General features: G+C 43.3%; 1 protein-coding gene across 2 annotated transcripts in view; it reads right to left on the bottom strand.

Moving 5' to 3' along the window:
- The window catches only part of VAV1 (vav guanine nucleotide exchange factor 1), a 54,040-nt gene that overhangs the window by 21,515 nt on the left and 19,602 nt on the right, over positions 1-12,923 (bottom strand). For both annotated transcript variants that reach the window (XM_019710810.3, XM_019710808.3), the window contains exons 2-9: positions 3,468-3,584; positions 2,914-2,972; positions 2,727-2,795; positions 2,424-2,532; positions 2,237-2,332; positions 1,111-1,179; positions 835-938; positions 152-251 (exon numbers count right to left, since the gene is read on the bottom strand). In XM_019710810.3, the coding sequence (XP_019566369.2) occupies positions 152-251; positions 835-938; positions 1,111-1,179; positions 2,237-2,332; positions 2,424-2,532; positions 2,727-2,795; positions 2,914-2,972; positions 3,468-3,584 (723 nt within the window). The remainder of the gene's footprint in view (positions 1-151; positions 252-834; positions 939-1,110; positions 1,180-2,236; positions 2,333-2,423; positions 2,533-2,726; positions 2,796-2,913; positions 2,973-3,467; positions 3,585-12,923) is intronic.

Genomic DNA, 12,923 nt, shown 5'->3' with positions numbered 1-12,923 from the left:
GCTCCAGTACCTCCCTCCCAAAACCTCCGATGGGCATACCCCTGGCTGGGCTACAGCAGACAGTGACACCACCTCCAACTCTGTGTCTTCCCAGCTACCCCCAGGGCCTGGAAAGAAGTGGAAGAGCCCCCAAGTTGGGGCCCAGCCCCACCTCCAGCTTCATCTGCACATCCTCCCGGGTGCTGGCCACGCGGTCCAGGTGCTTGCTGGCAGACTCCACTTGGCTGCAGTAGCGGCCATAGACGAGGAACCTGCAGGAAGAGAACAGGTGGCAGTGACTGGACAGGTAATAGTTGCCAGCACCGAGGTGAGACAGATCTACATGTCAGTTCCGGCCCACTTCCCCCCAGCTGGATGATACTGAGCCTCAGTCTCCCCACTTAGAAAATGGGCATAACAATAGCACCTCCCATATGGGGTAATTATAGCATTAATGAGGTAATGCACAAGAGGCTCTTAGCACATGGCGTATCACCTCTGCCCAATGTTCATTTAACAAATACTTATTGAGTATGTACTGTATGCCAGGCCCTGTGTTAAGCATTTTAAGCATCAATTTATTTAACCACATCCCTAGGAGGTATGTTCCTGTGCCACACTGATTTTATAGATATGGAAGCCAAAGCACAGAGAGGTTAAGTGACTTCCCAGTGCCACACAGCTCTCAAAGGGCAAAGCTAGGGATTGAACCAGAGATGGGTAGCCCCTTGCCCATGAACAAAGAAGAAAAAACCCTCCCTGTCCAGTAGTCTCTGAGGGCAAGGCCTCCCAAATGCCCTGCCCAGGCAGAGCAGGGTGACCTTCAAGGGTCCAGGCTGGCTAGCTGGGTCTCACCTCTCCTTGTATTTGATGAAGACCTGGTAGAGGGTGGGTGCACTGGGGGTGGCCAGGGCTTCCTTCATCTCCTTTAGGAAGTAAGTGTGCACACGAAGCAAGTCCTAGTTGGAGGGAGAGTTGAGGGCTGGGGTGGGAGTCTGGGACTCAGGAGAAGGGTCACCTATCGGACCTATGTTGCCCAACTCCCACCCCACACACTCCAGGGGCAGGTGGAGCCAGCAGAGGATCCCCGCTGGACAGAGGCCCAGGAGGGCTGCGGATGGGCCAGCTCACCTCGATGTTGATGAAGATGATCTCTATGTCTTCAGGTTTAAGGAACCGCTGCAGGGGCTTCATGAAGTGCTGAGGGGCGGGGGGAGAAGGATGGAGGAAGGTGAGACCCTTCCCTCCAGCCCAGCCCCAGAGAGACAGGGCCAAGGAGACAGAGGTGGCAAGAGGCAAACAGAAACAGAGAGACTGGGAGAGAAAGAAACAAAGATGGGGAGACAGAAAGAGACAAGGAAACAAAAACAGGCAGAAAAAGAGAGACAGAGATGGAGAATGTCCACATGAAAACCTGTACGTGACTGTTCATAGCAGCATTATTCACAATAGCCAAAAGGTGGAAACAACCCAAGTGTCCATCAGTGGATGAATGGATACACACAATGTGGTCCATCCATACAATGTAATATTATGAGTATTCAGCCATGAAAAAGAGTGAGGTGCTGACACTCGCTACAAGGTTGATGGATCTTGAACACAAGGTGCTCAGTGAGAGAAGCCAGACACACAAGGCCACAGTGTGTGGTTCCATGTATGTGAAATGTCCAGAGCACACAAACCCAGAGAGACAGAAGGTTAAGTAGATTAGTGGTTGCCAGGAGTTGGGGGAGGATGGGGGTTTAAGGGGTAATGGATAAGAGGTGTGGGGTTTCTCTGGGGATGATGAAATGTTCTAAAGTTAAATGGTGGTGATGGTTGCACAACCTTGTGTATATACCAAAGGTCAGTGAATTGTATACATTAAATGGGTGAATTGTATGGTATAGTAATTAAATCTCAATAAAGCTGTTGAAAAAGCAATGGTCAAAGGAAAGAAAGAAAATAGAAAGTCAGAGGCAATCATAGAGACAGAAAGAGACTAAGATACAAGAAAAGATATAGCCAGGGATAAAGAGACACATAGGGAGAGAAAGACAATGAGAGGCAGTAGGGAGAGACCAGGGAAAGACAGAAAAGCAGAGATGAAGAGGGGCAAAGACACACAAAGCAATGGGGACAGGGAACTGCCCCCGGCGGTCTTGGGACAGATGGAGTCTCTGAGCTTGGCCCCAGAGGCAGCAAGACAGGTGGATGCACACCTGCCAGCCATGCTCCCGCGCATGCGCCTGGCAGTGGCTGAGTGGGAGCCTCGCACCTGTTCGATGGAGCCCAGTGTGTCCGTGTATTTCTCCTCAGTTTGCTGGATCTCTCGCAGGCAGCAGCACCGCTTGTCATACTCTGTCATCTTAGGCTGAGAGTGGAAAGGAGAAGCCAGAGTTGGGGGACCTGGGGTTGCCCCTCACCCATGCACCCTCCTGGGCCCGGCTCTCCGCCCCACACACCGGCATGGGCATCGGCTCCGTGCGCATGAGGTCTTCATAGATCTCGTCGCCCTCAGCCTCCTCGTTCTCCACACAGTCGTACAGGTCCTCGTCCTCCTCCACGGTGTCACTGCGAGGCGCAGAGTCAGACAGGGCCACTGGCACCTCCAGGCCAGGGACCCCTCAGTCCCCTCCCAGATCAAAAGTATGCCCCCTCATGCCCAGGGCAGGGCCATGTCCCCCTCAGACCCCCAGGGCAGGGCCATGTCCCCCTCAGATCCCCAGGGCAGGGCCATGTCCCCCTCAGAACCGCCAGACACTCACTCAATCTGGTCAGACAGGCCACTGTAGATGTCTTCATCCCCCACACTCTCCTCCTCAGTGGGGAAGGGCCTGGGGAAACAGGATAGTATGAGCCAGAGGCCAGGGGCGGGCAGATGGAAGGGGGCGTGAAGGAAGGGGAGGATGGGGTCCAGATCAGCCCAAAGCTGTCACCTCAGTGGTTACTCACATGATCCCCTTGTTCTGGGCAATCGGGGTCCAGGACAGAGCGGACAGGGTATAGATGACCTATGACAAGGGCCACGTTTTGCTCAGCAAGCCCCTCAGCCACCCACATACCAGAACGCAACCTCCAGCTCCAAGCAGCTGAGGCTGGACTTGGAGGTTAGAATTAGGCTTGGGAGCCTAATTGGGGATTTTCTCCACCTTCACATCCCGCCACATCAGCATGCCAGCCTTCCCTTAACTGAGTTCCCAACACTTGAGCCCACTGTTCTGTTTAATACTCATAAACTCTCGGAGAAGATGGGATGATACTATTCCCTAGGGCTCCGAGAGTCATGACCACATATCTGAGGTCATGCAGAAAGTGGTGGATGGAGCAAGGGCTCAAACCCAGCTCTGCATGGCCTAAGTTAGGCTCTTTGCACCTGGTGTCCAGCCTGGTCTGGCCCATCTGTCCTTCCCCCAACAGCCCTTGGCTTGCCCATGTAGATGTTCATGGAGATGAATTGAAATCTAGTCTTTGGCCTCTATGTGCCTAGCAGCTCGACCCCAGCTCACCTTCCCGAAATCCTGCACATCGAAGAGGTCAAAGGCCTCAAAGAGCTCACTCTTCTTGAGGCCAAACTTCTCACAGCAGGTAGACAAGAAAGTGCGGATATTCTTAAGGCACAGGAACTGTGGAGAGAGACAGAAATGAGGGCGGGAAACCTATCAGGACAGGGGAGAAGCTAAGCCCCAAGCAGTCTAACTTGGGGACTGGCATAGAAGGGAAACAAAAAGGCCCCTTTCTCAGTGAACCACACCTTCTTCTGATAAAGATCAAGCTGTACCTGCCCCTGATTTTTTTATTGAGGTAAAATTCACAAAATATAAAGTTAACCACTTATCCATAACCAAATGTGCTATAGTCATACAATGGAATATCACTCAGCCATTAAAAAGGAATGAGGGGCGGCCGGTTGGCTCACTTGGTTAGAGCACAGTGCTCATAACACCCAGGTTGCCGGTTTGATTCCCACATGGGCCAGTGAGCTGCACCCTCCACAACTAGATTGTAAACAACGACTTGACTTGGATCTTATGGGTCCCAGAAAAAATACACTGTTACCCAATATTCCCCAATAAAAAAAAATTTTTTTAATGATATACATTATAAAAAATAAAAAGGAATCAGATTTTGATTTATGCTACCACATGGATGAACCTTGAAAACATTATGTTAAGTGAAATAAACCAGACACAGAAGGACAAATACTGTACATATGAGGTCCCTAGAATAGGCAAATTCATAGAAACAGAAAGTAGAATGTTGAAATCTATGCAGTTTTGTTAACTATTGTCACCCCAATAAATTTTCATTTAAAAAGAAATAGAAAGTAGAATGGAGGTTACCAGAGGTCAGGTGGCACAGGCATGGAGAGTTAGTGCTTAATGGAGACAGAGTTTCAGTTTGAGAAGATGGAAAAGTTTTGGATATAAAATAATGTTTACACAACATAGTGAATGTACTTAATGCCACTGAATTGTATACTTACAAACGGTTAAAATGATAAGTGTTATATTTTTTCCAAAAAAGAGCGGAAAAGGGAAAAACTCAAAGATGCAAAAAATGGGAAATAAATAACAAGATGATAGATTTAAACCCAATTACATCGATACTTATATCAAATATAAATGGTCTAAATACTCCAGTTCAAAAGCAGATATAGTCAGATTGGAAAAAAGAAGACCCAACTATATGTTGCACAGAAAGAAAGAAAAATGCCTTTCAACTATAAAGTACAAATAGGTTAAATGTCAAAGAATGAAAAAATAAAAAACATATACCAATGGAGCACTAATCAAAAGTAGATTCCAGAGCAAAAATAATATTACCGTAAATAGTTATGGTCATTTTCTAATGATAAAGGAGTTATTTGGTCACAAGAACATTACAATCCTAAATGTTTATAATCTTTTATAGCTTTAAAATACATCAAGCAAACACCAATATAACTGCAAGAAGAAATAGAGAAATCCACAATTATAGCTGGAGATTTCCACATTTCTTTCTCCATAACTGACACTACAAGTAGATAGAAAATCAGTAGGATGTAGAAAACCTGAACAGCATTGTCAAGTAACTTGGTCAACTTGACACAAAATTTTACTTGCATTTCAGGCTGAGATAACCAAATAAAATGCATTAATATGCAAACATCTAGTCTATTCATTAAGGAGCAAAATTTAAAAATTATTCACATATAATCATTAAATCATATGCCTAATATACATGGAGACAGAAAAATATAATTTTATTTCTTATGCACATTTATCTAAATTTTTATTTATATTTATATATATATTTATTCATATAATTTTATTTATATAAAATAAATATTATGTATCTTTTACCACAATAAAAAATTTTAACCATTAACTATGTTAAAGGGTTCACTTCAGTGGCATTTATTACATTCAGTGTTGTGCAACCATCACCCCACCCAGTTCTAAGATATTTTTATCACCCAAAAGGAAACCCTGTACCCACTAAACAGTCACCTTCCATTCCCCACTCTCCTCCCTTCTCCCTGGCAACCACTAGTCTGCTTTCTGTCTCTACAGATTCTGTTTCTATGTCCATCCACTGAAAAATGGATAAACAAAATACGGTATATTCATACAATGGAATGCTAAGCCATAAAAAGGGGTGAAGTTCTAACACACACTACAAAGTGGATAACCCTCAAAAACACTATGTTCACTAGAAGAAGCCAGATACGAAAGGCCACATATCATATGATTACATCCATATGAAATGTTCAGAACAGGCAATTCTATAGAGACAGAAAGCGGATTAGTGGTTGCCAGGGTCTGGGGAGAGGGGAGAATGGGGAGTGACTGTGAACGGGGATAGGGTTTCTTTCTGGGGTGATGAAAGTGTTCTGGGATTAGATAGTGGTGATGATTACACAATTTTGTGAATATACTATTAAAAGCTACTAATTTTAAATGGTGAATTTTATGGTATATGAATTATTTCTCAATAAAAAAAATTAATCTTCCAGGTCCTTCACATAGCTACTCAGTCTGTGGACACTGAGTTAGGTCCAGTCCTTCCTCTGCCCACAGCCCTCCAGGGCTCCCACCTTGCTCCGGGTAAAAGTCCAAGTCCTCCTTGTGGCCCACAAGGCCCTGCACGACCTGCCCCTCTCCCCTCCCTGCCCTCACCTCCTCTCTCCCCCCCTCTTCACTCACTCTCCAGCCACACGGGTCTCCTCGCTGTACCTCTAACACATCAGGCATGATCCTGCTTCAGGGCCTTTGCACATGCTGTTCTCTCTTCTTAGAATGTACTTTTCCCTGTGTTATAACTGAATTGAGTCCCCCACAAAATTCATATGTTGGAGTTCTAACTTCAGGACATCAAAACATGACTGTATTTGGAGATGGGGCTTTTAAAGAGGCAATTAAGTTAAAATGAAGTCATCAGGGTGGGCTCTAATCCAATACAACTGGAGTTCTTATATGAAGGAGAAATTAAGACACAGGCACACACAGAAGGAAGACCATGTGAAGACAGAGGGAGAAGACGGCATCTACAAGCCAAGAAGAGAGGCCTCAGGAGAAACCAAACCTGCTGACACCTTAATCTTGGACTTCCAGCCTCCAGAACTGGGAGAGAATCAATTCCCATTGTTTAAGCCACCCACCTGTGGTGCACGGTCACGGCAGCCCTGGAACACTCAAATGGCCTAACGTGCACAAAGTTCCGTACCAGCGTCTTCGACGCTTTGCTCAAAGGTCACCTTCTCAGTGACCTGCCCACCCTGTTTAAAATTGCAACCCCCACCCCCATTCGGGCATTTTCTATCCCCTCCACTGTGCCTCATTGGTTTTCTTTATTGTCCATCTCCTCCAAATAAAATGTCAGTTGTAGGAGGGCAGGGCCACAGCTCTGTTCCTTGGTCCTTGTTGGACATTCAGCACCCACTAGAGCCTTAGTAAACATTTGCTGAGTGGATAGATGGCGACGAGGCCTGGAAAACTGCATTTTAACAAGCTCCCTAGGTGATTCCTAGGTACTTGCTAACCCCTGCTCTGTGATTTTGCAATAAGAGTATTTGCATTTTTTGGACGCCTACTGCATGGCATGGGGCACTCAGATTTATTCTGCTCTCATGACAACCCTGTGAGTTCTTCATGTCCATTTTCCCAACAGGAAAGAGGGAAGAGAGGGGAGGACGGCTGCGCAAGATTATTAACAGCAAGAAGAAATCGTGGAAGCACTGAAGTTTAACTCCAGGATAGTGGGACTCTAGAGACGACTTTCCTGACCACAGCATCTCATTGCCTTGCACGAGCGCCCGTCAGGTGTTCAATCCTCAGCACGCGCTCTCGCTCTCTCTGTTTTTTAATTGTATATACTTTTTAAATAAAAATATATATTCAAAGTGTCCAACATGATGATTAGATATTCATAGTAACATGATGACTGCAGTCAAGTAATTTACACATCATCTTCTCACGTGGTCACCATGGTATCGTGTGTGATGAATGTCCCTGAAATCGACTCTCTTGGCATATTTCCAGTGTTCATTAGTGTTATTAAGGACAGTCATCATGCTGGACATTAGATCTTAGACTCATTCATCCTCCATAATTGCAAGTTTGTCCCCTTTGACCAACATCTCTCAGTTCTCCCAACACCTCCAGCCCCTGGTGACCACCATTCTACTCTCTGCTTCTATGAGTCTCTCTCTCTCTCTCCATATTGACTGATAGATATATCGATACATAGATGACATGGAATCCTCACAACAATCCTACAAGGTAAGGTAAGTTCTATTGTTTTCCTCATTTTACAGATAAGGAAACTGAGGCAGAAACAGACAGCCAGGATGCAAACTCAGGATGCAAACCCAGGCAGCATGACTTCAAGCTCTGTGCCCTGACAGCACATAGGAATCAACTCCAAACACACTGTTCATTGTATCATTAGCTCACATTTCCATCCTCAGGTTGTATCTTCGTGATTATTGCCACATCCACAGTCGACCTCACCCATTTTGTATGGAATACGGACTTTTAATTAACTTTAACTTAAATAGATGTATTTAAGAAGAGAACTTTGTATCCTGTCAAAGAAAACTAGGATCATTTGCCATAAACAGAAGCCAGTGTAAAATCCACATAATATAAACGGTGTTATTAAATTCTAGCTGGATCCTGTTGCATGCCCAAGGCCTGGTCTCTCTGTCAAGAAGGGATTAGCCACAGTTAGAGACACCAGACATAGCAGCAATTCAACATCCATTCATGATTGGAGAGAGAGAGAGAGAGAGAGAGAGAGAGAGAGAGAGAGAGAGAGAGAGAGAGAGAAAGAATATTCTTGGCAAAGTAAGAATAGAAAGGAGCTTCTGTAACCTGGTAAAAAAAAAAAACCTTCAAAAAACCTTAAGCCTTTGTTTTAAATAAAAAGCAAAATACTACACTTAATACTGAAATGTTGAAAAGATTCCCTTTGAAATCAGAATCAAGGCAAGGGTGCCCACTAATACCATTTCTATTCAACAGTGTATTTAAAGTCTTCACCTGTACTACATGACAAGACAAAAAAAGAGAAAAGAAAAGAAAGAAATACAATGGTGGTCATTTTTGCAGATGATATGATTGTCAACATAGAAAGCCCAAAAGAATGTATAGATAAATAACTAACATTAATAAAATAATTTTGCAGGGTGGCTACATACAAAATCAATATACGAAGTTTACTGTGCATTGGTACCTCAGCAACAATCAATCAGAAAATGTTATTTTTTTTTTAAAGATAACATTTGCGAAATCCTGAAATAAGCAAAACTAACCTATGGTGATAGAAATCAGATTAGTGGTTGCTTCTGGGGTGAGGATGGTGGTGGAGATTGACTCAGAAATCCCACAAGAGATGGAAATGTTCTGCGTCTTGATAAGGGTGTGGGTTGCACAAGTATCCACATGTGCTAGAACTGATTGAATGGTAAACTGAAGACTTGAGCGTTTCACTGTATGAAAGCTGGACTTTGCTTTTAAAAAGATACCACTTACCACAGCCTAAAAATTGTAAAACAAACAAAAAAAGGCTGGTGATCTCTAACACACCTAACAAAAAGAAATGCAGATCCTTTATGGAGAAAATTATAAAATGTTATTGAAAGACATGAAAGAAGATCGACATAGAGTGAAATACATACTAAACTCATCTGCTGAAAGACTCAATATTTTAAAATTTTCAACCCTCTCCAAAATTGAGCTATAGATTCAATGTAACTTCAGTTAAAATCCCCACTTTTTTGGAAAAATAGGATTTATTCTAAGCCAGATTATATCCATTCATTTTGAAGTTTAAGGAGTTGCTTTTGTTTTATTGTTTATTAAGTTTACTGGGTTTTCATTGAACTTGACACATGAATGTTAAAATAAATTTGTATGGAAAAGCAGAGTCACAAGTAGCCAAGACAAGTCTATAAAGGAAAAATAAAGCGAGATTCTAGTCCTACTAGATATCGTGACTTATCATAAATCCACAATAATGGGGTGGCCGGATGGCTCAGTTGGTTAGAGTGCGAGCTCTTAACAACAAGGTTGCCGGTTCAATTCCCACATGGGATGGTGGGCTGCGCCCTCTGCAGCTAAAGATTGAAAATTTAGAGCTGAGCTGCGCCCTCCACAACTAGATTGAAGGACAACGACTTGGAGCTGATGGGCCCTGGAGAAACACACTGTTCCCAATATTCCCCAATTTTAAAAAAATAAAATACAATAAAAGCAAATTTCCTAAGTTGGTGATAAATGTTTTAAAAATAATAATAATAAAATAAATCCACAGTCATTAAGACCATGTAATTATAGTAGTTAGTCTCCAAGATGACCCCCAGTGGTCCATGGGTCCCAGTATTCATGCCCTGTTTGTAATCCACACACACACTGAACCAAGACTGGCCCTGTGTAACTAATAGAATACAATAGAAGTAACGATATATGACTATTATTCACGGCTAAAGAATAAAGAATACAAGGCATTGCAACGTCTACTTTGGCCTCTTGAGTTGCTCACTGCCGCTGTGTTGCGAGGTGGCTCAGTCTGTCCTGTCCTGTGGAGAGGACCATGTGGGGAGGAACCAAGCCGCCCAGGAAGTGCATGCTGCAACCCCAGTCAACATGTGACTGCTGGCCTCAGAAACCCTGGACGCAAATCATTCATAAGCCTAATGGTTGTGTTATATTTTGAAGTTTTAGGATAACTTGTTACTCGGCAATAGATAAGTAATAAAGGGTTAAAGACAAATAACCCATACTACAGGACCCAGAAATAAACCACATATATATGAAAATGCATTTTATGAATGGGCAGGTATCATAGACACATGGTAAAAAGAAGTACTATTTTATAATCGTGGGTGGTCCAACTGGTTGCCCATAAGGGCAAACAAAATTAAATCAAATTCCTACCTCATATCCTACTCAAAATCAATTCCAGATGGATTAAACACTTAAATGCTAAAGACAAGACTTCTAGAAGACAATTTAGGAAAACATCTGCATGACCTCAGAATCGGGAGCAATAAACAGAAAGCCCAATTCATAAAGGAAAAGATTCAACTACACGAAAATAAAGTTCTATTCATCAAAAACATCATGAAGAGAGTGAAAAGACAAGCCACTAAGCAAAAATGGTTACCTGTTATACATTTGTATCCAAAATACATAAAGAACTCCTAATGATTCAACAAGCGCCAAACAGTATAATCAGAAATGGGGAAGACGTGAACAGGTGTTTCACTGAAGAGGAATTACATCTGCCCCGAACCCATAAAGAGATGACCAATCTCAGTAAGTAGCTACCAAAGAAATGCTATTAAAATCACAATATATAATTTCCTGCCCACCAGATATGCAAATCGTTTAAGTCAGGCAAATACCAAATATTGGCAAAGAGGTGGGATCCCAGAAACATTCTTACACTACTTCTGGGAGCATGAATTGGTTTAGAAACTTCGGGAAACAGTTTGGCATTATCGCCTCTTTGACCCCCAAATTCCTAGGTTTAAATCATAGAGAAACACTTGCTTATGCACCAAGAGATGTGTACAAAGATGCCGAGAGCAAGAATGCTTGTAAGAATCCTACAGTAGCCAATTTTCAAGATGACCCCAAGGAGCCTCACTCCCTGCTATTCACACCCTTGTGTAATCGCCTCCATGTGTGTGCAGGACTGTGACTTGCTTCTAATGAATAGTACAAGATGGGAATAACAGCGTGGGACTCAAAGGTGAGGTTCATAAAGGCAGTGAGATGCCTCTCTTTCCCTCTCTCCCTCCCGCTCTCTCTCTCCCTACTCTGAGTGAAGCCATGTTGTAAACAGCTCTATGGAGAGGCCCACATGGCAAGGAACTGAGGTCTCCTGCCAACAGCAGAATAAGCCATCTTGGAAACGAATCTTTCATCCCCAAACTCCTGATGATGGCAACCTAGGCCAACACCTTGATGAACCTCATGAGATACCCTGAGCCAGAACCACCCGGCAAAACCGTTCCCAGATCTTTGATCCTTAGAAACTGCATGAGATAATAAACGTTTGTTTGCTCCTAAATCTTCGAGTAATTTGTTACACAGCTATAGCTAACTAATACAAGCCCAGAAATGGAAACACCCCAAATATCCATCAAGAGTAGAATGAATAAATTGTGGCAATTTAACACAGTGGAATACTATACAGCATTACAAAAGTATTAACTACAGCCACATCCACAGACATGGATAAATTTCAAAAACATAATGTCAAATAAAAAAGCAACTCTCATGCATATATTGTAATTCCATTTATATCAAGTATAGACATTGGCAAAATTAAGCTGCACAATGTTTAAGGATATCCATACAGCAAAACTATAAAGAATACCAAGGAAATTATTATCTAAAAGTTGAGGACTGTGGCTACCTCTGGGGAGTAGGGGAAAGGAAGGGTATGCAGTCAAGGAGGGGCACACAGGGGCTTCTCAGGCTATGTCTTCTAGACTGGATCATGAGCCATTAGTGGGTCATGGAATCAGTAGATCCCACTAGAATAGAATAAAATACACTGCAATGTTTTCAATGTAGAAAAGGTAGGAATGGATTCATAAAGCTTTCCTTTCAGTTGCATGTGTACATGTGCTCTTGTGGCAGTGGCCAGGGGAGTCATGGGGAAAAAGTGCATTCACTATGGTTAGAGTCAAAAGAGCTTAAGAAATACTGTTTTAGGGATTCCCAAGAAGCAATGATGTTCTAATTCTTCACCGGAGTGATGGCACATCGTTCATTTTATTATTCTTTAAACGTTTCCTATATGCCTTACACACCCTCGTGCACATATAATAGATTTCACATTAGGAAGAATATTTCCAACAATAGAACAAAACTGAGATTAGGACTGAAAAAGAAACAAAGACAGAATGGTATTTATCACTGTGAGAGTTGCTGTTTTTTGTGGTCGGCCTAAAAGCATCTCAGGTGCCACCTGTAGTAGCTGGTGCCACACAGGGATTAAAATGACAGCACTTACCCGTACGTTTGTTCTTCACACAAAATGTTACAGTTGTCTGGAAGTGTTTCTTATGCTACAAATTGAGCAGCATACTAAGATTGCATGCCTATTTTAGTTTGGGTCTCAGAAGCAGCCCCTGAGAGGAGGATTTGGGGGTACAAGTAGTTTATCTGGGAAGTAATGCAAGGACTCAGGGCAGCAAGGAAGTGAGACAGGGAGAAGAAAATCAATGCAGGAGGTGTTTATTGGGACGTGCTGGAGTAAGCTGGGGCTCTGCCCTCTGGGGACCTCTGGGAGATGAGGTAGACATTGCCCAGAATCATCCCATCTGAGAAATGAGAACACTGAGACACTGATCTGTCAACTCCCCTCCAGCATTGATTGTGGCTGCCTCTCGGGGTGTTGACTTCACGCACCAGACTGCCCTTTGCAGGCTGTCAACCTTCCTACAGCCAGAGAACGTTCTCAGG

This window comes from Rhinolophus sinicus, chromosome 15, assembly GCF_057876585.1.
Source record: "Rhinolophus sinicus isolate RSI-liver-muscle chromosome 15, RSI-T2T, whole genome shotgun sequence".
NCBI lineage: Eukaryota > Metazoa > Chordata > Mammalia > Chiroptera > Rhinolophidae > Rhinolophus > Rhinolophus sinicus.
The sequence above is the reverse complement of the archived record's forward strand: the minus strand, read 5'-3'. Positions and strand labels throughout refer to the sequence as shown.